The sequence below is a fragment of the Perissodus microlepis genome, chromosome 22 (assembly GCF_051167445.1).
Source record: "Perissodus microlepis isolate ML-2025 ecotype Zambia chromosome 22, ASM5116744v1, whole genome shotgun sequence".
Taxonomy (NCBI): domain Eukaryota; kingdom Metazoa; phylum Chordata; class Actinopteri; order Cichliformes; family Cichlidae; genus Perissodus; species Perissodus microlepis.
In genome coordinates, this window is record NC_140481.1 from 33,618,671 (window position 1) to 33,644,332 (window position 25,662).

Below are 25,662 nucleotides of genomic sequence, written 5' to 3' on the forward strand. Positions count from 1 at the left end.
TGTGATCATAGAAAAATCCGAATTGTGACTTTTTTTTATTTTTGTTATTTTCTTACTTTAAAGAGAAGAGTCTTTCAGATCAGAGGCGTCCAACTCCAGGCCTCGAGGGCCGGTGTCCTGCAGGGTTTAGAGCTCACCCTGGGTCAACACACCTGAATCACATGATTAATTCATTGCCAGGTTTTTGGAGAACTGCAGGACATGTTGAGGAGGTCATTTAGCCGTTTAAATCATCCGTGTTGGATCAAGGACACATCTAAGACCTGCAGGACACCGGCCCTCGAGGCCTGGAGTTGGACACCTCTGGTGTAGATGTTCGTAAACATAAAATATGAGATGCGAAATTTCAGATTTGACTTTCTTTAATTATGCACCAGTTAGAATCTTACAGACTGAGAAAGCACACAGGTGCAGGTCAGAAGCAGGTTTCAGGTTTATTGAATAAGTTGCCATGCAGTTAGTCGGGACGTGACAGATGGACTCTACATGATGAGAAACAGGGACACACCTCCAGTCGTCAGCTGGATCTTAACTATTCAACACATTAATGCACGTCGCTGCAGAGATGCAGACTTGGGCTACGTTCACACTGCAGGCGAAAGCGCATCAAATCCGACTTCCTTGACCCTGTGCGACCCGTATCCGATCATGGTGTGACAGTGTGAACGGCACAAATCCGATCTGGGTCACTTTCGTATGTGGTCCTGAATCCGATACATATCTGATGTTTTAGAAAGCGACTGCTGTTTGATGGTCATGTCGCATTAAATACGTCTTTTACGTCACTGGCACAAGACTGACGCCAATTATCAGCGCCGGAGAAGACATCGTGAACGCTTCCATCCAGTGAAACTGTTGGGAAGACAGCGTCGGAGAAACGGGAACATTTTATTTGTACTGCATAATCTGCAGATTCTGACAGAAATCTGCAGCTATCCTTTGAAGCACCGCTCCTCTAAAACAGCAATAAGGATCATTATTAGGCCAAATGTAAATAACACAATAACTTTATAACTTGAAGCAAAATTGGGAAACGTAAAGTCTGAAACAGTCAAACAACACTGTTTGCTCTGGGTCTAAACAGCGCGTCGTGTGTGACGTCTTCTTTTGCGCATGCGGCTGCTTTGAGGGTTCACACTAGAGCGCGTTTGCTGTCACATTTTATTTGTAGTGTGAACGAGCTGACAAAGAAATCGGATTTGATCCAAAAATCAGAACTGAGCTTTAAGACCCGCAGAGTGAACGTAGCCTAACATTCTGAATGTGGTCGGAGGCGAGGAGCAGCTGCAGGAGAGGGTCAATAACGTTTGAGTGCCCAATCACCAGGAGTACACATAAAGTCAACCTCATGGTTCAGTGGCTCCATGGACCCCACTGCTCTCATTTATTTACACTAATCTTCATATAAAAGCGCTTTTCCACATAATCCGACTTTATAAGCACGCGTATGATTTGGGGTAAATGAATTGTTGATCTCACGCGTCCTCCTCACCCCGACGTTTCCTCCCGTCTCCTGAGATGATGCTGTTTGTGAATTACCTCAGAAATCACTCAAAGTGTTTTCATATAATGTTTCTTCACACAGTGAAAAGTATCGTTGACCGTGGCGTTAGCGTCGTTAGCATTTCCCATAGAAATTCCTCAAAAAACCAAACACTAACATGGCTGCTGTATGACTCCGTGTTTTAGTAAAATATTAACAACAAAGAATCCTCACAAACGACAGAAACGTTTCATAAATGCACTTTTTCACACTGACTGTGTTCAGAGCTGATGACAAAGGCAATGAGGATGTTCAGCGGCAGGGACGAGTTTCAACGATCCGTTCTCCTCACTAGCCTCCAAACTGCAACTAACCCATCATTCGGCTCGACTTTACAGGCGTCTCCACCTTTTCAAACAGCAGTATCACTGATTTTACTTTACATTTTAAAGAGCTCCTCTGTAGCGCTTACACCCCGCTTACTTGAAATGTAAATAAATGCAGATGAGCGAGGAGTACTGGAGTGTTGGAACTTGTCCCTGCAGCCGTCAAACCGAGGATATAAAAAGCACTTCTGAGGTCCCAACGTCCCTCCTGTTGCATTGATAAGTTTGTACCTTCTGTACGTCTCAAGGCATCGATTTTTCTCACGGGAAACAAACTCGGTTCGTGTACAGATTCACAAATAACGAACGACAGAATGCGAAGAGCGTTTGCTAATCTGGTAAACTTTAGACACAGCTGCACGTAAAATAGTGAGCTAGTTAGCAGACGGTAACGTGGCGCTGCGTTCACGACAACAGAACTGTGGTTGTCCTTTTACAGTGGTCAGAAAACTACTACAAACACTGGCTTTATTCCAGCAAGACCCAGTTCACTGTCCGCCGGCTCAGCTTCCCCCTTTTCACAGTTAAACATTCATTAATAAACAAGAATAAAAACAAAACAGAAAATAAAACTGTCATAATGTCCGAGGTGACCAGATTGTAGCCCCGACCTGATGTTAGCTGATTACCATTCGTGTGGAATAACTAATCAAATTGGAAAGATTTTGTGTCTTGCTACCTGCTAATAATCAAGTGCATCTGAGAGTAAAATTACATTTTAATCGTTTTAGAGGAAACTGCCACTATAACACGTTCTTTCACTGAAATTAGCTCCAGCTATGTAATCAGTTAACTGCTCATCTCTACAAATGTAACGCTGTATTAGCTTACCGTTTAGCTAGCTGTAAAAATGCTTTGTTTGATTTCAGTCATAGCTGGAACTGCAGCTCAAAGCCAGCCTCCAGTGAACTGCTGCTGCCCTTAAACAGCGGGGAAAGTTGCTATTTACAGAAATGACAACTGTTAGCTAGCAAACGCTATCCGAAACGTGCTCATTTAGTGCGTTAGGTAGAGGTGCATACTGTAGAAATACACAGGAAGCCGTTTCTATGTGTAAGACGCTGAAATAAAGCCAGTGTTCCAGCATTAGAGCGACATCAGCAGCAGCTGCTGAAACTGCTAGCTTTCGCTCAACAGTGAGAACACGTCTGTGTGTAAAAACATTCACGTGTTCAGGAAACTGATCGTCAGTCTCAAAGAACCCAAGCTCAGCGTGCACAGAACCGCCTCTTCTGACTGGCCAGCATTAACCAAGGGAATGTATATTGGGGCCAATCACAGAGGAACACTGCTGAGCTCTTAGTACGTAAATACAGACTCACATAACAATAACGCGCTTAGTCCAAAGTGATAATAATAAGCATAATTCTCCTGATAAGAACCCTTTTGGCTCAGAACGGCCACTTACTGTACACTGACATTATCACTGTATAATTTCTAGCATGTGCACCGAGTTGACAGAAACACATGAACAACAAAACTTCAGTAACTTTTTTTCAGAAATTGAAATTGGACCTAAAAAGATGTTGTAACAAACATTAAAATAAAAAAATGAAAGTAAATATTTTTTTCACCAGACACTCGTCACATTGATAAAGGTTTAGTATTTTCTTACACTAACAAGACAAAACTATTTTATAAAAGCTCTCAAAGGCAACTTACTGTGTTTTTTGTGCTGATGCTAGTTGGTCAAAGGTTTAAACGGAAAGTGCAGTTCATAAGAAAGTGCTGCCCCTCTACAGACTACTGCAAGTCAGCCAATCAGACGAAAGTAGGCTTATAGAGAGACAGCAACTAAAATGGCGAGTTTGTTATCTTGTTACAAAACGTACTTATTTTAGAGAGGAATAAATAAAAAAGTAACTTGGCAAAAAGTTTTAGCCAAGACACTGTCACTGTTTGCTAACAAACTGCAATGAGGGAAAAATCAACTTAAGTGTATAATAAATGTATACTCTCTGCTGCTAGTAGTTTAGTGGTTATTAGCTAGTGAGAGAGCATAAACTACAAAGTATACTACAGCAGTGAAAGAGTAATGTTATTAGGAAATGAGGACAGGACTCATTTATTTCTTTGATTAGCCTTCGCTAGGTATTAATTTTGTTAGCTAGTACAGGAACATTAGCTTAAAAATACATCTCCCCTAGTAATTAAAAAATAATATTATTATTATAGTAATGGCCATATTTCTAATAAATATTCTGGACTTTGCTCCTCCACAGTCTGTGAGTAATTCTCCATTAGCATAGCTAGCATGACAGTGACTCTGTTAAAAACCAAACAGCTAAATAGATATTTGGGAAAGAAAAATGAGCTAAAGTGGTAAAATAACAGTTTAGGAAAAAGTGAAATACAATGAAATAAAACAGGAAAATGAGCAGCAGTGGTCACTGGCTCAGGCTAATGGACGTTCAGGACAAAAGAATTTGAGCTTGCCCAAACCTCGACGCGCTTACAGTTGCTAAAAATGTCGGGACAAGGCTGACGATGAGCTGTGAGAAATGTCTGGTGAAAACAGGAATGCTGCTGGAAGATAAAGCGATAATCTGTAAAGGAGCGTGGATACGTCAGCCTTTCTGTGAGCGTGCCGAGAACGCTGAGTTCACGTTGTGCTTTTTCCTCGTAGCCATTCTGATTCGGAGAGCAAACTCCTTCGACCTCTGCTGGTGTTCGCGTCCACTCGGACTTCATTTAAACGTCAAGAGAAGGTTCGTGCCGACCCAGTCAGACGCGTCCTCGGGCTCACCCTTGAGTTTCCGAGGATTTCTCCTCTGAGTCCATTTTAAACTACGACAAGTTGGGAGGAAAAAGAGGGCGCTTTCTGGAATCTTGGGCTTACGATTACGAGACTTTTATCTTTGGAAAAGGAGCTTCTGTAATTACAGGATGTTTGCTGGAAAGAACAAAACGCCTTTCTCAGACGTTTTCCTGTCAACAGACGTGGAATCGGAAACATTGAGCTGTTTTTAGCTGAAGGATGGGTGAAGTAGTGGTGGTTGTGTCTGTAAACGCTCTGCTGCTGGGCAGTTTAGTAGTGATTATGGGCTGGTTAATAAAGTCGACAGCAGTGACGAGTTCACGCGTTTCCGTGTGACGAGCAGCAGGAAGTCGAATCTGCCGTGTTGTCGCTTCGATTAGCTGCAGATGTAAATCCATAAACAATGCGATGAAGTGGTTTCCGTCTCTATCGAGTCTTCCAGCAGCTGCTTCGACCCCGATGACGGTGACGAGGCGGCTCCATCGAATCCAATCAGGCGGCGGCGCAGCGAAACGTCTGCCGGCTCCGGCCACCGCCGTCGCTCAGTCCAGACGGGTCACATGATGCCGTTGGTGACATACTGGAAGGAGTCGTAGAGTTTGGTGGTGATGGAGCGCACGGACCCGTCCACGAGCTGCTCCACCAGCAGCTGCAGCTGCTCCTCTGTCAGAGACATGTGGAAACGGTCCTTCAGGCCACGGATGGTGCTCGAGCCGTGGAAGCACGGCAGGTGGGAACCTGTGGGGTTAAAATAAGAGTGCACAACAACTTTGTTAACAGCTGACTGGCAAACACGTCCTTAAACCCACACCGGTCAATCTGTGCACTCTGGACCTCCGCCCCGAGTCGCCGACAGCGCTACGATGTGACGCAGGAATGAGTTTGTTGTTGCAGCTTCACTGCGAGGGTTATAGGGACCAATAAGAGAACTCCTTAACCTTTGTCTTGCCGGGCTGCTGTGACGCGGTGCTGGCAGTTTCCGTAATGACTCTAATATCACTGAATAGTGAAATTTGCAAAAACCGGCCGTAGGCTGCAGCTGCTAGCTGTCTGCTAGCTTGGCCTCTGCTGCCTGGAGTTAGGTGGAGCGTGACTCGCTGCATCATCTGCACAAACTCAAACATGAGCTTTTGTTCTGGATAATAAAAAGTTTGGAGTTTTCAGCAGGGACGAACTTTGTGGCCGGACCTGTTCCCCGATGGTGTGAACGTGGATGTGGAACAGAAAGTATCCCCGTCCTACAGACTGAGACTGACTGCGACTCGTACTGACAGCTGTAAATACGGGGTTAGGCTTAGACCGCGCGTGTGTGCCGTTTTCAGCTATAAGAAAGGCGCAATGTGTTACCTTGCTGCATGATCTCCACGATCTGCAGCACCTTCTCCATGTGCTTCCTGGCTGCGATCAGACCCTGAAGCATCAGCATCTTGTAGTAGTTGAACATATCTCCGTTCAGCCCGCCCATCACCTGAAACACAGCAAACACCGGGCATCAGGACAGCCACCATGCTAAACTCCACAGGAAGCTTTTCTTCCACCAAAATAAAAGCTTCTGTCATCAGGAGCCATGAAACCCCGATTCCTAGAGTCCTTCAGCGAGCCACGCGTGAATCAAACAGAAATTCATCCAAATAAAAACTAAACCTCTGCAGCGCCCGGCTGAGAAACCACGACCGAGCCGGCTGTGACCGGCGGTGCTGAGGGCTCAATGCTGAACAGGACATGTGGGATCTCCTGATCCTGCTGCTGACAGCTGTCGGACACCAGAAAGGAGCCTCAGCAACTCTGAAGCTCCAAAAACAAAATGAACGATTCATCTACGGGTCAGCAGAGAGTCGGCTTTGAGTGGCTAAAAATCCCACCCAGACGTGCAGGGCAGCCCTCCATCTGCGTGCTGGTCTGTTCTCAGTGACAGGTAAATATCAGGAGACTGCACCTGAGCCCAAAATTGTGATCAACCTCTGCCCGTGATCATCTCCCTCCAGCACATCCTCAGGCTGTTTCTACTCACGTCCACGAACTCCGAGGTCAGCTTGAAGGCAGACGTCTCGAAGCCGAGGTTGCGAGGAGAGCTGGAGAGGATGAAGCCAAAGTCGATGTGGATGATGTGGCCCTCGGAGTCCAGCAGGATGTTCCCGTTGTGCCTGCAGGGATCAGAGCAGGTGTTACAGAATGATTCGCATTTAGGATTCTCTGCATGCTGCAGAGCTAAGCAAGGAAATTCTTACCTTCTCTACACACAAATAAATCAAATATATACATAAAGTCACACTTTTTTAAAAAAGCATAGAAAAATAGAGCAAGCACTGTATAGGAAAGGGTTGAGAGTAGGGCTGCCACGATTAGTCGACTAGTCACAATTACGTCGACTATCAAAATCGTCGACGACAAATTTAATAGTCGACGCCTTGTTTGAAGCTTTGTAAGATCCCAAAAGACGCAGGAATAAGTAGTAGGATTTAAGAGTGTAATAACGGACTGAAACAGAAGATGGCAGCACTGCATGTACAACGATGCCAGCTGCCGTTAAACCCCGAAGAAGAAGAAGAAACTGTGTCCCAGAATTCATAGCGCGGCCCAGCTCAGTTTCCAACAATGGCGGCAGCTAGTTAGTTTTAATATTACTCTTATTATTCTTTCTGGGTCATAAAATAAACGTTTAACGTGTTTTCAGGCGAGAATGTAGCTGTGTAAACCTCAAATATCTGCTCAGTTTATCAAGACACCACATATTTTCAAAAGCGCTCCGACGTTTTCGGAGACGTCTGTTACCCACTAGCTCGATAGTGAGCCGGGGGCAAGGCTCACTAGAGCCGTGAGAACACCGGACTCCCAGCAAATCGTTTTCAAACCCACCGCCGTCTTTCGCTACTCAGGTTAAAAATGACATATAAATAACTTAGATAACTTAAAAATGTTATTGTTTGGCTTTTTTCAGTATTTTATTTGTTCCTGAGTAAATCGGCTGAGTTTATTGAACTCCACCGATACAATCTGCACATTTCATTAAAATTTAATAAACTATCATCTTGTCTTTATTTTTAGTTAGCACAGACCTTAAACACTTCAAGCTGTAAGCTAGTGATAGTTATATAAGAGCAGATGCTGCTGGTGCAATAAGCTGTCCGTTTTACTACAATAGATGCATGATCTGATTAGTCGACTAATCGCAAAAATAATCGGTGACTAGTCGACTATCAAAATAATCGTTTGTGGCAGCCCTAGTTGAGAGTGGTCAGAAAGTAGAGTCTGCAGGATGTCAATGTAGATGTACAGGTGGCTGTAGTGTGTGCTGTGGGGGAGGGGGTGCCTCTTTAGGACCCCGTTGTTTTAAGGCGTCCCCTCCGGTGATGGGAAAGCAATCCCACACATGGACCGTGACGCTGTAATGACAGCCTGTAGAGCCTGCTGTCCCGCCCTGGGTGGTGCAGTTCCCATAACACATGATGGAGTTGTCAGAATCTCTCCACCATCATCAAGAGGTGCACGACTGGCAACGCATGACATGTGACGTGATGTATGTATAGGTGGATGTATAGGTGTATAGATGGATGTATGGATGTATAGGTGGATGTATAGATGGATGTATAGGTGTATAGCTGGATGTATAGGTGTATAGCTGGATGTATAGGTGTATAGATGGATGTATAGATGGATGTATAGGTGGATGTACAGGTGTATAGATGGATGTATAGGTGGATGTATAACTGTATAGGTGTATAGATGGATGTATAGGTGGATGTATAACTGTATAGGTGTATAGATGGATGTATAGGTGGATGTATAACTGTATAGGTGTATAGATGGATGTATAGGTGGATGTATAACTGTATAGGTGTATAGATGGATGTATAGGTGGATGTATAACTGTATAGGTGTATAGATGGATGTATAGGTGGATGTACAGGTGTATAGGTGGATGTATAACTGTATAGGTGGATGTATAACTGTACAGGTGTATAGGTGGATGTATAGATGGATGTATAACTGTATAGGTGTATAGATGGATGTATAGGTGGATGTATAGGTGTATAGATGGATGTATAACTGTATAGGTGTATAGATGGATGTATAACTGTATAGGTGTATAGATGGATGTATAGGTGGATGTATAGGTTTATAGATGGATGTATAGGTGTATAGATGGATGTATAACTGTATAGGTGTATAGATGGATGTATAGGTGGATGTATAGGTTTATAGATGGATGTATAGGTGTATAGATGGATGTATAGGTGGATGTATAGGTTTATAGATGGATGTATAGGTGTATAGATGGATGTATAGGTGTATAGATGGATGTATAGGTGTATATATGGATGTATAACTGTATAGGTGTATAGATGGATGTATAGGTTTATAGATGGATGTATAACTGTATAGGTGTATGTATAGATGTATAGGTGGATGTATAACTGTATAGGTGTATAGATTGATGTATAGGTGGATGTATAGGTTTATAGATGGATGTATAACTGTATAGGTGTATGTATAGGTGTATAGGTGGATGTATAACTGTATAGGTGTATAGGTGGATGTATAACTGTATAGGTGGATGTATAGGTGTATAGATGGATGTATAGGTGGATGTACAGGTGTATAGGTGGATGTATAGATGGATGTATAGGTGGATGTATAGATGGATGTATAACTGTATAGGTGGATGTATAGATGGATGTATAGATGGATGTATAGATGGATGTATAGGTGTATAGATGGATGTATAGGTGGATGTATAGGTGTATAGCTGGATGTATAGGTGTATAGCTGGATGTATAGGTGTATAGATGGATGTATAGGTGTATAGATGGATGTATAGGTGGATGTACAGGTGTATAGATGGATGTATAGGTGGGTGTACAGGTGTATAGGTGGATGTATAACTGTATAGGTGTATAGATGGATGTATAGGTGGATGTATAACTGTATAGGTGTATAGATGGATGTATAGGTGGATGTATAACTGTATAGGTGTATAGATGGATGTATAGGTGGATGTATAACTGTATAGGTGTATAGATGGATGTATAGGTGGATGTATAACTGTATAGGTGTATAGATGGATGTATAGGTGGATGTATAACTGTATAGGTGTATAGATGGATGTATAGGTGGATGTATAACTGTATAGGTGTATAGATGGATGTATAGGTGGATGTATAACTGTATAGGTGTATAGGTGGATGTATAACTGTATAGGTGGATGTATAGGTGTATAGATGGATGTATAGGTGGATGTACAGGTGTATAGGTGGATGTATAGATGGATGTATAGGTGGATGTATAGGTGGATGTATAACTGTATAGGTGGATGTATAGATGGATGTATAGGTGGATGTATAGATGGATGTATAGGTGGATGTATAGGTGTATAGATGGATGTATAGGTGGATGTATAGGTGTATAGCTGGATGTATAGGTGTATAGCTGGATGTATAGGTGTATAGCTGGATGTATAGGTGTATAGATGGATGTATAGGTGGATGTACAGGTGTATAGATGGATGTATAGGTGGGTGTACAGGTGTATAGGTGGATGTATAACTGTATAGGTGTATAGATGGATGTATAGGTGGATGTATAACTGTATAGGTGTATAGATGGATGTATAGGTGGATGTATAACTGTATAGGTGTATAGATGGATGTATAGGTGGATGTATAACTGTATAGGTGTATAGATGGATGTATAGGTGGATGTATAACTGTATAGGTGTATAGATGGATGTATAGGTGGATGTATAACTGTATAGGTGTATAGATGGATGTATAGGTGGATGTACAGGTGTATAGGTGGATGTATAACTGTATAGGTGGATGTATAACTGTACAGGTGTATAGGTGGATGTATAGATGGATGTATAACTGTATAGGTGTATAGATGGATGTATAGGTGGATGTATAGGTGTATAGATGGATGTATAACTGTATAGGTGTATAGATGGATGTATAGGTGGATGTATAGGTGTATAGATGGATGTATAACTGTATAGGTGTATAGATGGATGTATAGGTGGATGTATAGGTTTATAGATGGATGTATAGGTGGATGTATAGGTTTATAGATGGATGTATAGGTGGATGTATAGGTTTATAGATGGATGTATAGGTGTATAGATGGATGTATAGGTGTATAGATGGATGTATAGGTGGATGTATAGGTTTATAGATGGATGCATAGGTTTATAGATGGATGTATAGGTGTATAGATGGATGTATAGGTGTATAGATGGATGTATAGGTGTATAGATGGATGTATAACTGTATAGATGGATGTATAACTGTATAGGTGTATAGATGGATGTATAACTGTATAGGTGTATAGATGGATGTATAACTGTATAGGTGTATAGATGGATGTATAACTGTATAGGTGTATAGATGGATGTATAGGTGGATGTATAGGTTTATAGATGGATGTATAACTGTATAGGTGTATAGGTGGATGTATAACTGTATAGGTGTATAGATGAATGTATAGGTGGATGTATAGGTTTATAGATGGATGTATAGGTGTATAGGTGGATGTATAACTGTATAGGTGGATGTATAGGTGTATAGGTGGATGTATAGGTGTATAGATGGATGTATAGGTGTATAGATGGATGTATAGGTGTATAGATGGATGTATAGGTGTATAGATGGATGTATAGGTGGATGTACAGGTGTATAGGTGGATGTATAGATGGATGTATAGGTGGATGTATAGGTGTATAGGTGGATGTATAACTGTATAGGTGGATGTATAGATGGATGTATAGGTGTATAGATGGATGTATAGGTGGATGTACAGGTGTATAGGTGGATGTATAGGTGGATGTACAGGTGTATAGGTGGATGTATAACTGTATAGGTGTATAGATGGATGTATAGGTGGATGTACAGGTGTATAGGTGGATGTATAGGTGGATGTACAGGTGTATAGGTGGATGTACAGGTGTATAGATGGATGTATAGGTGGATGTACAGGTGTATAGGTGGATGTACAGGTGTATAGGTGGATGTATAGGTGGCTGCATTGACAGTCTTCAGTAGAACGGTTCTGATGATATGCAAACTGCAGGGATGTAAAGGACCTGGAAGGTTTCTTTATGTTTCTTCATTAGATGTTCAGGGCTTTCGGGGCTTAGTCCTCGTCAGGACCTTGCCTCTGCTGGTAGAATTGCTCAATGTTGGTTGGTGTTAAGGGTGTTAAAGCAAGCGTGGAGCTCTTTCAGCTCATCTGGTAGTGCACTGTCGCTGGCTGTCACCCTTTTTTGCAGCATTTAATGGGGCAATATTCTCAATGCATGTGCTGAGGTTGCTAGTAATCACTGATGTAAAGTCCTCCGAATCCACAGACCCGTCCTCACTCAAGGCAGCAGTCTTAACCTCATCAGCAGGGATAACGGTCACTGTTTAACTTTTATGAATGTCTCACCTGTCTTTGACCTGCAGCAGGTAGCAGATGAGGCTGTAGCCGGCGCAGCTCTGCACGAAGTTCCTCTGAGCGGTGAGGAAGGCCTCTGTGGTGAAGCTGCCGTGTTCCTGCAGGAAGTAGTCAAGCAGCGACAGCTGACTCTGCTTCCTCACCTGGAGGACACACACACGAAAACTGCGTTTCAGTCTCACAGACAAAGAAAACTAACTTTCCCAGAATCCCCTGCGTACCTGGTGCAGGGAGACGGCGTTAAGGACGGGCTCGATCATCCCGCTGTCTGAAGACATGACGAGGATCTTGTAGGGTTTGATCCACAGAGGAACGCGCTCCTGCTGCCAGATGGACTGACCAAGGAAACAGACTCGGCTTCAACATGGAAGCAGTTTAACCACGCGGAAACTGCGTCTGTATCTGCATCTGTACCGTTGTGTGCATGTGTCTGTACTGCGTCTGTACCTGCAGCTGTCTGAGGACCTGATAGGCCAGCAGCTCCTGCCTCAGATCGTCCCCACACTTCACGATGACCGACAGCAGCCTCCAGGTGTGCAGGTGGCCGTACGGAGACGCCTCTCGGATCCGCCTGAACACAAACGGCGTTAGCGCGAGGAAGACGTTGTGGAGCGTTCACCTGCTCGGCTTCACAAACCCACCTGACTTTCTCCTCCCATGGCTCTTTGAGGGCGACAGCCGACGGGTCCTCGGGGTCCCTCCTGAATGCGGTGGGAGTGTGAGCAAGGTTCTCCGATAGCCGCCGTCTGAAAAACAAACCAGGTCGGAGCGTCACGGCAGAACGCACAGCTGAAGATCGAAGCTTCACAGGACTGCTGAGGCCATTTCATCCTCAGAAAGAAGAGTTCCTGAACGTGCTGCTCTTCAGAGATCTACACTCCTGGACAGTGACAACAACTCATCATAATTACATCTGCACACCAGGTGATGTTGGCGTCCTATCAATATGGCAACTACAAAGAAAGCTTCTACGGGGAAACTGATAACTAACAAAAAGGTCCAGTCTATGTAGGCGGGGTTCCTTTATTGTTTTAATTACTTTAAAGACAACTTCAGATCACATTTTGTTGCTGGTAGTTATTTTTGAACGCAGCTCAATATTCCTGTGGAGCTCCTTTATAGCTTGAATTTACTGAAACTACAAACACATAACTGTAGTGTGGAGGGGTGTGGTCTGTGGCTCAGCTTCTAGGGAGGGGTGGTGCACTGGGTTCAGTGGGGGAGGCTGCTCCAGAGGCTCCTGTTTGAGCAGCACGCCAAGGCCTAAAGGGGGGAGGAGCTGAGAGCAGAAAGCTGCAAGTGAGCGGGCATCAGCAACAGTGAGACCGCGGCCGCCAACAGCCTGGAAACGCTAAATTGTAAACATGAAGTGCGAGCCATGAAGCGCCGACATGCACGTTGGCGTCGTGCTGGGCAGAACCAACACTAGCTTGTGTTACACGTAGCTTACCACGGGTAACACGGCGTAATGTTTCGTTTGAACTGCCCTGAAACAGCACTGGTGTTCCCGCGTTTCTGCTTCTAACCTCCGCCTGTGGAGGGCAACCCGCCGTTTACCTGATGTCTCCGGCGGCGATGAACACCGGCTCTTTGCTCTCCAGACTCGTGATGCTGTCGACTGAAAACTGACTGATGTTGTCGCTGCTGCTGGTCTGAGCCTCCATCTGCAAACACATGCTTGTTACTGTGCTTCGGGAGGACAGAGTACACAGGGTTTACTGCAGGCAGTACGGCGACGCTTTCACATACCTCCACCTGCAGCTGCCCGATATCATCGGTGGCCCACGCCTCGTCGTCGTTGTCGTAGTTTGGGACGGTGGAGAAACTTCCCGTTCTGTGTTCCGATGTCATACCGCTGCTGCCATTAGCTGCGGTGCTGCAGTCCAGGTTCTCCGCGGAGCGGGCCGAGCGTATCCGCGTCTCTGGGATGCGAACGGGAACGGGAGACGTCTCGAAGCTGTCGCAGTCCAACACCTCCACGTAGATGATGTATGGAGCCTAAAGGAGGAGAAGGAGCAGCAGTCAGAGGACATTGGACAGATGTTCTCTGGCACATGTGGCGGGTACACCGGAGGTCACCTTGTCCTTGGAGTTTAGGACCACGGCCTGCGTGTTGGGGACCCTGCAGACGTGGTGCTGGTGCTCGGCGGTGGGCAGCCACACTCGGGCCGGCAGCTTGTGGTTGAGCAGCGACAGCTCGGAGATCAGACGCTGGGTCTTCTGCTCTTTCGTGGGCAGCGTGGCGAGACGCTTCCCGATGCACAGCAGAGACTTGATGAACTCCCTCTGAGGACGGAGACGCTCGGGCTGCAGACGCACGAAACACCCACAGAGAGTCATCGTTTCTAACCACACACACACGTTCCCTGATGCTCCGCCCACAGAGGCATGTCAGTGACTCATCGGTAGCTCGAATGGGCCGTTTAATCCTTTAAAGCCGGTCAGAGCAGCACGCTCCGTTTTGCTAACTATTTTTAAATCCCCGTAGAACCGGAACTACGTAAGCTAGCGCAATAATTTTTTTTGCATATGAAACCGGAGGAGTTGTACTTACATCTTATGCCATCAGCTTGTCCTCGGTCACGGTTTCCTTCCACATATAGCTTTGCAAAAATTGCATAAAAAGCGCTTGCAGGAACAAATACGTAATATTCCAGAAACACGCTTAGCCGATCCGATCAGCTGTTCGTAACACTTCCCACATTGAAACAGACGTCAGTGCGAACGATCGCATGTCCGCCATTACTTCCCCGAAACCGGAAGTGACGTCATTTTTGCGGAAAATGTAGTTTTTTTACTTGTAGGCCTTGAAAGTCTTTACTGGTGTTTTTATAAGTCATGTTTGACTTTATGCTTTTCTGAATAGTTGCTGGGATGCTTAGAACTCAAATTGCACTGCTGGAAATAGTTTATTTTGATGCTGTTTTCTTTGCAAATTTACATCATAGGATTGTTTTTCGTTTTTCCTGCAGTATATAGAAATTGGTGTATCTCAAAACTATGAAGACACTTAAAATAAATTTCCTGTTGTTGTAAACTATTTTTTGCAACTTTTTTGTATTTAAAGTTTTGAGGGATAAGCCTCTTAAATTTCTCTAATTAGAAATATATGTAAAAAAAACAAAAACGATTTTCAATTTTTCTGTAGTTTGTTGCACTTTTTTGCAATTTATGTGGTTACTATGGATTTAATGCATAAATATTATTAAAATTTGGGCTATAACAGTTGTATTGATGTATAGCAGCTTGAAATGCTCCCAGAAATGGCACCACACCATGTAAAAACATAAAGTAAGCTCTGGCGGCCTTGGTTCTATGGTAGGTCTTAAAGGGTTAAATCATTTCGTGGTTTTATCTTTATGATGATTGTGACGGAGCTGTGGTCCCTGGCTCAGCTGCAGGGGAGGGGCGGTGCCAGGGAGGCTGGAGGGACATGATTGGACTGATGAGGTTTTCCCTTTATCAGTGATGTCAGAGAGCAGAGAGAAGCGTGCAGCTGATGTGGGCGCAGAGCCAGAAAAGCGTTACTTTGTGAAGAATAAAGCGAACGCCATGTGTCGGGTTACAGTCCTTACAACGACGGTCAGCTGACTGTAGGTCAGTGAGACCGTTAAAACCAGGATGTCAAAGGTCAGAGAAGACAAACTGCCATCGAACCGTCACAGAGAGAAGCTTGTACTCATTAACACTGAGCATGACTTTAAACACGTTCAAACGTCGACGCCACCGATGATACCCGCCCCTCCACGCAGTTTCACGGGTCACTTACTGATGACACGTCGGTGTGGGAGCTGAATCTTCAGCCCTGTTGAGAACCACGCAGACTGGGACCATACCATTATGTGAAAGGAGGAAGGGGTGTAAGCGCTGGGAGCTCGTGTTTTCTCCCGTGTAGCAGCGAAGCCATAAAAACACTGAACACAAAATGCTTCCCTGGAAAAGGCTGAAGTTCAGTATCCAAAGTGTGTTTGAATGGCAGAGATGCAGACGTGTGCATGCAGCTCAGCGGCTGAGCGAGGCGTGCTGACAGAGTGGTTCAACGTGTGACGACGCTGCATTAAATGGTGAATATTTAGCTCGTTTTCTCTCTGACTGTAAACACTCCTCATCCTCTGCACCCGTGAGGAGGAGGAGGGAGGTTTCTCCGCCTCACTTTGAGTTTCCATCAGACTGATGAAGAGCTCTGCTGCTCTTCCTCTCTCAGTGAAAGACTGAAACGTACAGGTGACATCACTCACAAAGGATCAGCTGGGAACTCTGATCTGTAGATGAAGGCTGGGACTTTCTCACTGAAGCTTAAATCAGAGCGATGAAGTGCTGCAGCTATCAGTCATTTACGGAATCGATCGATTATCCCATTCATTAATCATTAATGAGCAATAATCAATATTGTCTCTAAAATGCAAACCAATGTTTTAAAGTTTACCTGCAAACAACATCTGTAAAAACAACTAAACGTTTTCTTAAATGCAAAACTATAAAATCCCACAAACTGAGGCATGTGTACTTTCACTGAGTTTGGGTCGTCGTCACTGCAGAGGCTGTTTGGGGGCTTAGCGTGGCCACTCTGCGCTCATACGCTGCTGCCTAATGCATTTCTATTGCAGGTCTGTTTGCAGGCGCAAACGTGGGTAAAACGTTTCCATGGTGACACAAAGCCTTGCATTGAACGGCTCATCGAAGCAAAAGACAGATTAGACGATGAATCGTCGCAACTCTAATGGACAAGTCCGCCTCGTCACCAGCTCCACGGAGGTCTGCTCGCTCCCATCGGCACCGAAAACGTGAACACGGGTCAAATCTGTGAGGGGAGGGCCTCCACAGAGGAGCTGCATGACCAGGTGAGTCAGCTGTTCAAACAGACACCAAGGGGAACCAATCAGAAGCCTCAGAGGTGCCTCTCATAATAAATCAGAGTAAATGGTTTTTGTGTGTAAAGCTGCACCTGACGACTCTCGCTGCGATTCGCTGCATTTATTCCCCTCCTCGTGACTGCAGACGTTTTGATTTCACCTTTATGCAAGCTTCAGGAACACATCGGCACCTTCACTCTGATTGGTTCAAATGTGACGCTGATTCAGTTCAAGTCAGAGAATTACACAGGATTAATACAGAAAAGCACTTTGGCAACAGTGGGAAGGAAAAACTCCCTTTTAACAGGAAGAAACCTCCGGCAGAACCGGGCTCAGGGAGGGGCGGGGCCATCTGCTGCGACTGACTGAGGTTAGGGAAGACGGGATAAAGACATGCTGTGGAAGAGAGACAGAGATTAAATGCAGAGAGGTCTATTAACACATAGTGAGTGAAGAAGAAACACCCAGTGCATCATGGGAATCCCCCAGCCCTAACATGTGCTTTAGCAAAGAGGAAAGTTTGAAGCCGAATCTTAAAAGTAGAGATAGTGTCTGTCTCCTGAATCCAAACAAAACACTGCAGCGGGGCGACCGTGGTTCAGGGGCTTGGGAAGCTCATCTTGTAACTGGAAGGTTACCGGCTCTGTCTGTCTTGGTCGTTGTGTCCTTGGGCAAGGCACTTCACCTACCGCCTATATGGCAGCCTGGCTTCTGTCAGTCTGCCCCAGGGCAGCAACTGTAGCTGCCTCCACCAGTGTGTGAATGTGCTTTGAGCGTTTCGAAAAGCGCTATATAAATGCAGTCCATTATTATTATTAGTACCTGTTAGAGATGGACCGATCCGATATTCCGTATCGGTGTCGGTCCGATACTGACCTAAATTACTGGATCGGATATCGGAGAGAAATAAAAAATGTAATCGATCCATTAAATATCACAAACGCACCTCACAAAACTTGCGACACGGCGTAACTCGGCTCATAACCGTAGCACGTCGCAGCAGTGTGCGTCACATCATAGAGCGGCTGTGGCGTGCGAGACCTCTCGGCGGTCTGGTTGAGCATTTGTAGCCTCGCTACCAATCCGGCATTTCATCTCCGAGAAAGGTATCCCAGAGAAGTAAAGCAAGTGTGTAAGTTATCGCATTCCCACGTTAAGCTTAACAACCGATATATGGAGCGACTGCCTCCCTCTCCTGCTGCTACTTCAAACATGAGCTGATTAATGATCAGCTTTTCTCTCTTGTTTGTTTTTGGCCCACTTCTCACCAGAAAGAGGAAACCAGCGGCTGAACAACAGCAGCACGTTTAAGCTTGATAAGCTGCTGTTAGAATTTATTTAATATTACTTTCTACACCAGGATCTTTTTCTACGCAGCTGACGGCTGGTAACTGTGCAGGGGCGGATCTAGCAAAGTTTAGCCAGGGGGGCCGATAGGGCATGAACAGGGGGGGCACAAAGACATACTTTTCTTTCTTATTCTCATTTAAAATGTCGAGCTTTTAATAAATAATTATCTGAATCTTACACCCAAAGTTTTAATCTGATGTAAAATGTATAGAAGTCCATTACTGTATATAGTAACTGTTAAGTCTAATATACCCTAGTAAGCTATAGTACTTTTTCCTTTGGGAACCATCTGTGCAGTTCTGTTGAAGAAAGATGTTGAATCTATTTAATTATTGTAGAAAAATAATTGATTTCTGTGCATTTTTTTTAAACATGTGCATTAAATTAAAGTTGATTATGTCGATTAAGCATCACGAGGCGGAGGGTGGGGGGTGGTTCCCTATTTTTATTTTTATTTATTTTTTTGCTGGGAGGTGGCAGCCCTATTAGTTAGGTTGCTTAATATTTCCACTAAGTAAAATAGCAGAATAGGGAGGATGGTGCAGGTTTAAGTTTATTAGATTGGTCAGTGTTGCTGGTCTAATATAGTACTTTTTGCAAACAGGTATAACAGAATAGCTTTAGTTTTGTTTTTTTAAACTTGAGTATGAACTTATACAAAATGCAGCAAGATATTTAAAAAAACATTTTATTGATTATAAAATTCACTATATCGGATTTATATCGGTATCAGACATAAAAAAGTGATATCGTGCCATCTCTAGTACCTGTAATACCTGCAGCGTGCTCTAATAGGATATTATGGTCGACAGTATCGAACGCTGCACTGAGGTCTAGCAGGACAAGCACAGAGATGAGTCCACTGTCAGAGGCCATAAGAAGATCATTTGTAACCTTCACTAAAGCTGTTTCTGTGCTGAGCTCTGTTGATGATGTAGCTGTTTGGATTTTTGATATGAAAGCATTTGTTTGTGTTTAAGTTGTTTGTTGCTGGTTTTTAGTTTGTTTTTTGTCTTTTTGGAAGCTGACACAGTCTCTATGGAGATGGGTTTTTGGGGGGGTAGCAGGAGGAGAGAAGCTGCAGAGAGGCGTGTAAGACTGCAACTCTGCTTCCTGGTCCCAACTCTGGATAGTCATATTTTGGGGGGTTTAATAAATTTGTCCATATTTCTAGAAAGCTGCTCCATCCAAAGTGGGATGGATGCCGTCTCTCCTAACAAGACCAGGTTTCCTCCAGAAGGTTTGCCAGTTATGTACGACCCCCACGCAGCAGCAGATCTCATGGCTTATTTGTTGTGTGATTGTAGTAGTACTGGGGTCAGTAACCTTTGACTCTAGAGCAGCGGTGTCCAACTCCAGGGCTCGAGGGCCGGTGTCCTGCAGGTTTTAGATGTGTCCTTGATCCAACACTGTTGACCTCCTCAACATGAAGTTCTCCAGAGGCCTGGTAATAAACTAATCATGTGATTCAGGTGTGTTGACCCAGGGTGAGATCTAAAACCTGCACGACACCAGCCCCTGGAGGCCTGGAGCTGCCCACCCCTGCTCTAGAGGAACAGCACCACCTGAGAGAATCTCTGGCTCACCTCTTCGTGGACCGCCTCCACTTTTGGGTTACTGCCAGTCCGTCGGAGACCAGCACCAGGTCCATTGCTCGCCATGGTGGCATCCGACTTGGATCTCTGGTGGGTCCTCCTGGACGGGGAAACAAACACCTCGGCTTGTCCCTGTCCAGGGCCAAACATGGAAGAGGCCTCGGCGTTGCTGCCATCGTGTCTGTGATGGCGATGGCGGCGGTGAGACGGCGAGGATGCGGGGCTGTCAGATGGGGCAGGGTTGAGCTCGTCGGACAAGATGAGCTTTCGGAGTTTGGTTCCTCTGGAGTGGCGCTGGGTGGAGATATGCATGTCGGAGGAGTAGGCACCGAGCAGCCAGGCAGAGAGCAGCGAGAATGTGATGCTGGCGCTGCAGCGGTGGATCTACCGGACACAAACACCTGCGTGAGAACCCCCCCGACTGTGACGCAGCGGGTCACCGACCCCTGTTCTCTAGCTAACGTTAGCTGAGCTAGCTTAAACTTTGTGTGGACTCACCAGGTACGGTCGGATGGCGTCGCCCACCTCTGTGTCCATGTGCACGTACATGTTGAGCAGCTGCGGCAGGTAGAAATCGACCTCGCTGTCCGGGAAGCTGAAGAGGCGGTTCCCGATGTACGCCTGCACACCCGGCTCCTTTGACTTGTACAGGTAGGAAATCGCCATGGAGACGTCAAACAGCTTGGACTCGAACAGGCGCAGCAGCCACGACTGCTTTGATGACGACGGTGGCGAGAAAGGTTCTGGCCGAGCCGAAGGACGCGGGTCGGGCTGGGACGGCGTGTCAGTGTCTTCCTCGTCTTCCTCTTTGATGGAGCCGGCATCTGGGCTGATGAGCTGGGTCACGGCGCCGCGCTCTGCCACATCTGCCGGGTGCTGCCGCTGATCATCCTGCAGCTTGACTTTAAGGAGCACTTCCTGGCACGCCTTCAGCGCCACCTCCGGGTCGATGACTGGAACAGCAGAACAGAGAAATCGATATGGATCAAAACTAGCGGAGGATGTAGAGGTGCAGCTTTTGAAAAAACCCTGAACAGCAAGTTACCGCGATGGCGTTACTGTGGCCCCACCCACACCTCGCTCCAGATTCATCCTAAGCAGTGAATATTTTGGAAAACCGTTTCCTCTCCTTGTTACCTTGCTCGACACCTAGGTCCATCTCCATGGCGTCCTCTGAGATGACGTCCAGCGGAGGACTTGGTCCTCGCTGGTCGCCGCCACCGCTCGACGTGCCTCCGCTGCCGATGCCCTCGCTGGCGCTGCTGCTACCGAGGCTGCAGGTGCTGCCGATGCTCCCACTAGGGGAGGAGCTGCGGGGGCTGGCGCTGGGAGAGGAGGCCTGATCCCCGTGGGTGGGCGGAGGCAGCTGCAGCTGAGGGCGAGCGTGACGGTGATGATGATGGTGATGGTGAGTGAGGAAGTCTGAGGAACTCTCAGAGCAGGAGGATGAGGAAGAGGAGGCGCTGGAGGGGGAGGAGGGGCAGGAGAACGTGGTAGGAGAGGAGGACGAGGCGGGGGGAGGGGGTTGCGCAGAGTGGGAAAGGCGGAGCGAGCGCACAGCCGGGGACCCTTCGGCGTCGGCCATTTTGGAAGAGGAGTCCTACAGAGAGACAGAGAGAGCACGAGTCACATGACACACCTGAGAGGATTCGAGGTCGCCCTACCTGTTTACCCCCCAACACACACAGCGAGGATGAGGTCACGTGACTCCTCCTGGCTCGTCATACTTCCTGTTTTGCAGGAATTCAATTTTATTTATATGGCGTCAAATCACAACAACAGTCGCCTCAAGGCGAAAAGTTCATACAGTTATTTATCCTTGTTGTGCAAACAAGCCTGCAGAACGTAATGAATGTAGAGTTTGAAAAGTAGCAAACCTGAAAAGAAACACTGGGAACGACACACACGAGTCCCCACGATGCAGGGATGCTCCAGGTAACCATGTGACTGACAGGTGTGTCTCACCTGCTCCTCCCTCCCTCTCTGCTCCTCCCTCTCTCTCTCTGTTCCTCTCTCTCTCCCTCCCCCTCTCTCTCTGTTCCTCTCTCTCTCTCTCTCTCTGTTCCTCTCTCTCTCCCTCCCCCTCTCTCTCTGTTCCTCTCTCTCTCTCTCTGTTCCTCTCTCTCTCCCTCCCCCTCTCTCTCTGTTCCTCTCTCTCTGTTCCTCTCTCTCCCTCTCTCTCTGTTCCTCTCTCTCTCTCTCTCTCCCTCCCCCTCTCTCTCTGTTCCTCTCTCTCTCTCTCTGTTCCTCTCTCTCTCCCTCCCCCTCTCTCTCTGTTCCTCTCTCTCTCTCTCTCTCTGTTCCTCTCTCTCTCTCTCTCTCCCTCCCCCTCTCTCTCTGTTCCTCTCTCTCTCCCTCCCCCTCTCTCTCTGTTCCTCTCTCTCTCCCTCCCCCTCTCTCTCTGTTCCTCTCTCTCTCCCTCCCCCTCTCTCTCTCTCTGTTCCTCTCTCTCTCCCTCCCCCTCTCTCTCTCTCTGTTCCTCTCTCTCTCCCTCCCCCTCTCTCTCTGTTCCTCTCTCTCTCCCTCCCCCTCTCTCTCTGTTCCTCTCTCTCTCTCTCTCTCTCTCTGTTCCTCTCTCCCCCTCTCTCTCTGTTCCTCTCTCTCCCTCTCTCTCTCTCTGTTCCTCTCCCTCTCTGCTCCTCTCTCTCCCTCTCCCCCCTCTCTCTCTCTGTTCCTCTCCCTCTCTGCTCCTCTCCCTCCCCCTCTCTCTCTGTTCCTCCCTCTCTCTCCCTCTCCCCCCCTCTCTCTCTCTCTCTGTTCCTCCCTCTCTCTCCCCCCCTCTCTCTCTCCCTCTCTCTCTCTCCCTCTCTGTTCCTCTCTCTCTCTCTCTCTCTGTTCCTCTCTCTCTCTCCCTCCCCCTCTCTCTCTGTTCCTCCCTCTCTCTCCCTCTCCCCCCTCTCTCTCCCTCTCTCTCTCTCTCCCTCTCTGTTCCTCTCTCTCTCTCTCTCTCTCTCTGTTCCTCTCTCTCTCTCTCCCTCCCCCTCTCTCTCTGTTCCTCCCTCTCTCTCCCTCTCCCCCCCTCTCTCTCCCTCTCTCCCTCCCCCTCTCTCTCTGTTCCTCTCTCTCTCTCTCTCTCTCTCTCTGTTCCTCCCTCTCTCTCCCTCCCCCTCTCTCTCTGTTCCTCCCTCTCTCTCCCTCCCCCTCTCTCTCTGTTCCTCCCTCTCTCTCCCTCCCCCCCTCTCTGTTCCTCTCTCTCTCTCCCTCTCTCTGTTCCTCCCTCTCTCTCTCTCTCTCTCCCCCCCTCTCTCTCTCTGTGCTGACAATCAAGCCAAACACCAACATCATCAAATATACAGGTGAAACCAGATATTTACTCTTCAGATAAAAACAGTTTTTTAATTGTAACATCAAATCAGACTAAATGTTTATTTTTTAGATAAATATAAAAACATGTTTGTTAACTTTAAGAGTAAAGAGAGAAACTGTCTGTGTTTCTTAATTGTAAATGGCACCAAACTGTATTCAAAGCGAGCCACACTTATGGAGCTCCACAGTTCTTTTCCTGGTGTTTTGTTGACATCTCTTGATGTTCCCATGTCACAGAAACAGCCTCTGTGTTTTGCCTTATATGCATCCACAGCTGTGCCACCAACTTACTCACATGGACTCTACGAACCAATCAGAAGCTTCTTCAGCTCAGAATGGAATCGTCTGCAGTTTCTTATTAATTAACAATAAACTTAGTGTACATGTACTCCTACATTTGATCAAAGTGATAAAAATAGAAGCTCTGTCTCTCTTTATTCTGACATTTAACTCATTCAAAAGCTATTTCAATATTTATTTATCCAAAACAAAACAAGTTTAAATTGGTGTTTAACAGTAAAAACAGTGTCTGTACTATCTGGTTTCAACTATGAATATACTGCTGTGTATTAAAAATATATTGAAGAACACACAAAGCATAATGTATAAGAAAGAAGCCTCTAATGTCCACCTACATCAGTCCATAACTGAAACCGATGTCGTGCTTTATTTAGCCGTGGAGGGTAACAACTGAATATAAGATATGATATACGACACATGTAAGCTGAGACTCTCTACAGAAACAGCAGTGTTGTTGTTGTTCGGCTTTTCATTTCGCCATTTGTTGATTCACTCGAAGAGCGAGTAACGTAATATGGGTCAAGTGATCAGTTTGACATCAATCTTTCGTGATTCACCGTCATATTTACATTATTTGTACATTACGAATGATTTGCTTTGGTACCTGGTCAAACTTAAGCTCTCCTCTGTCTGCAGCAAACTGCAGGCAGCAGCTTCTCTCCCCTCGCTCACAGGCGTCAGTGCTGTGCTCAGTCGCTTAGTGCCTGAGCTCGGATCATACCAAAATTAGGGGGCATTTATGCTCAGTCCTAAATTCCCACAGTGTGCGCTATGTGCTTCGAATATTGTGTGTAATTTTTGTTTTATACAGTTGTCAGTCAGGCATCTAACTATGAAAAAAATGACACTCCTAAAGACCCCGGGCTTCTGAAAAAACAACCCGGGCTTAAGCCCAGCAAGCCACCACCACCCCTGCTCCGCCGATGGGCAGATCAACCCTTTAAATATCCTGTAACACTGTTCAATATTGGAGGGTAGCCAGTGGCCCCCTTGGGGACGCACCTGTACAGGGTACTTCAGGTAGACCAAAGATGCTTTAAATCATTAGTTATTATTACAGACTGGGTCTGTTCACCCTGTCATGTCACATGCCCCGCCCCTTTCTTTGTATTAATGCAGGGCTTTTCCTTAGTGTGTGAAGCACCTCGAGACAAACTGCTGTGATTTAAACTGAATTGAAAACAGATGTGATTCTGGGCCGGAGCAGAGCGAGGAGTGACCGAACGCGTGGCCCACTGTGTGGGTTGCTGGCTGTGCGGAGCAGCGTGGGACTAAACAGAGTGTGGAGACTAAACGGAGCACGTGAAGAGTGAAGGAGAGCAGAGCTGAGGAGGTGAAGCTGCAGGAATCGTGTCAGATGTGTTTGTCAGCCAGCTGTCAGGTTCATTTTCACATGTAGGCGATCAGCTGTTCAGTCTGTCCTACACTCACGCACATTACTTTGTTCTTCTATTAGACGTGTTGGCTGTTCTTATGTGCATTTTTTAATTTCCCTGCATTGATGTGATCTCAGTCACTGATGAAAGCCCTGAGCGGTACTGCTGCTCGGTACTGTGGCCTGTACTCACAGTACTGCATGTCACGCGTACTTAAATAACACCCTGTTACTGCTGACACGTCACGCACGCTCTCGGCGCACATTAAAGACTCGGTTTGGTTCGGATCGATTAATCGGGCCTCTGATGCAGAACTCAAACTGTGAAGAAGAGGAGGAGGAGAGCCGCTCCCTCCTGATGAAAACAAACCGGAGGAGGCAGCTTAAGCCCGGAGTCTAACCCGGGCCTGCCGAACCTGCTAACAGCTAACAGCTAACCCGAACAATAACAGAGGCCGAGGCGGAAAAACGAACCGAGGTCAGCAGCACCTACCCGGGTACCGAGGCGCTTTCAGCCCCCTTCAAAGCTCCGACAATCGAACTTCAGTCCGCTCCGCCCCGGGCTGTCCCGGTACGGTCCGGTTCTTTGATCCGGGTCCCGGTGCCGTGCTTAGTCCAGGATTTTAGGGTCGGTCCATCTGCTCTGGGTTTGTGGCCTGGCTCGGCTCGGCTTGCTTTAAAACTGCGGTGACGCAATATCCGTAAAGACAGAGGCCGTACATAACTATCGCAGCTTCCGGTGGTCTTTACACAATAAAAGCACGTAGAGGAAAAAATAAAAACCAGCTGAAGACATCCGGGCCACTGACAGTAGGACAACACGGGGGGC

At 46.3% G+C, this 25,662-nt stretch overlaps 1 protein-coding gene across 1 annotated transcript; it reads right to left on the bottom strand.

Moving 5' to 3' along the window:
* Nucleotides 1–415: 415 nt before the first annotated feature.
* Nucleotides 416–25,662, bottom strand: LOC146363631 (phosphatidylinositol 4-kinase beta-like). The gene is made up of 14 exons (XM_084918762.1): nucleotides 25,327–25,662; nucleotides 20,990–21,452; nucleotides 20,351–20,805; nucleotides 19,844–20,236; nucleotides 14,134–14,361; nucleotides 13,804–14,052; nucleotides 13,612–13,718; nucleotides 12,696–12,800; nucleotides 12,502–12,625; nucleotides 12,276–12,389; nucleotides 12,046–12,197; nucleotides 6,639–6,771; nucleotides 5,975–6,095; nucleotides 416–5,365 (listed from the first exon to the last, which is right to left on the bottom strand). The coding sequence occupies exons 2-14, from the start codon at nucleotides 21,435–21,437 to the stop codon at nucleotides 5,184–5,186; spliced, it is 2,811 nt and encodes a 936-aa protein (XP_084774888.1). The 5' UTR covers nucleotides 21,438–21,452; nucleotides 25,327–25,662; the 3' UTR covers nucleotides 416–5,183.

Coding starts and splice junctions, on each gene's coding strand:
- LOC146363631 (XM_084918762.1), bottom strand. CDS start 21,437: ATGGCCGACGCCGAAGGGTCCCCGGCTGTGCGCTCGCTCCGCCTTTCC. Junction 12,801..13,611: donor ATCGCCGCCGGAGACATCAG/GTAAACGGCGGG, acceptor TTTGTTTTTCAG/ACGGCGGCTATCGGAGAACC. Junction 12,626..12,695: donor CCATGGGAGGAGAAAGTCAG/GTGGGTTTGTGA, acceptor GTTTGTGTTCAG/GCGGATCCGAGAGGCGTCTC.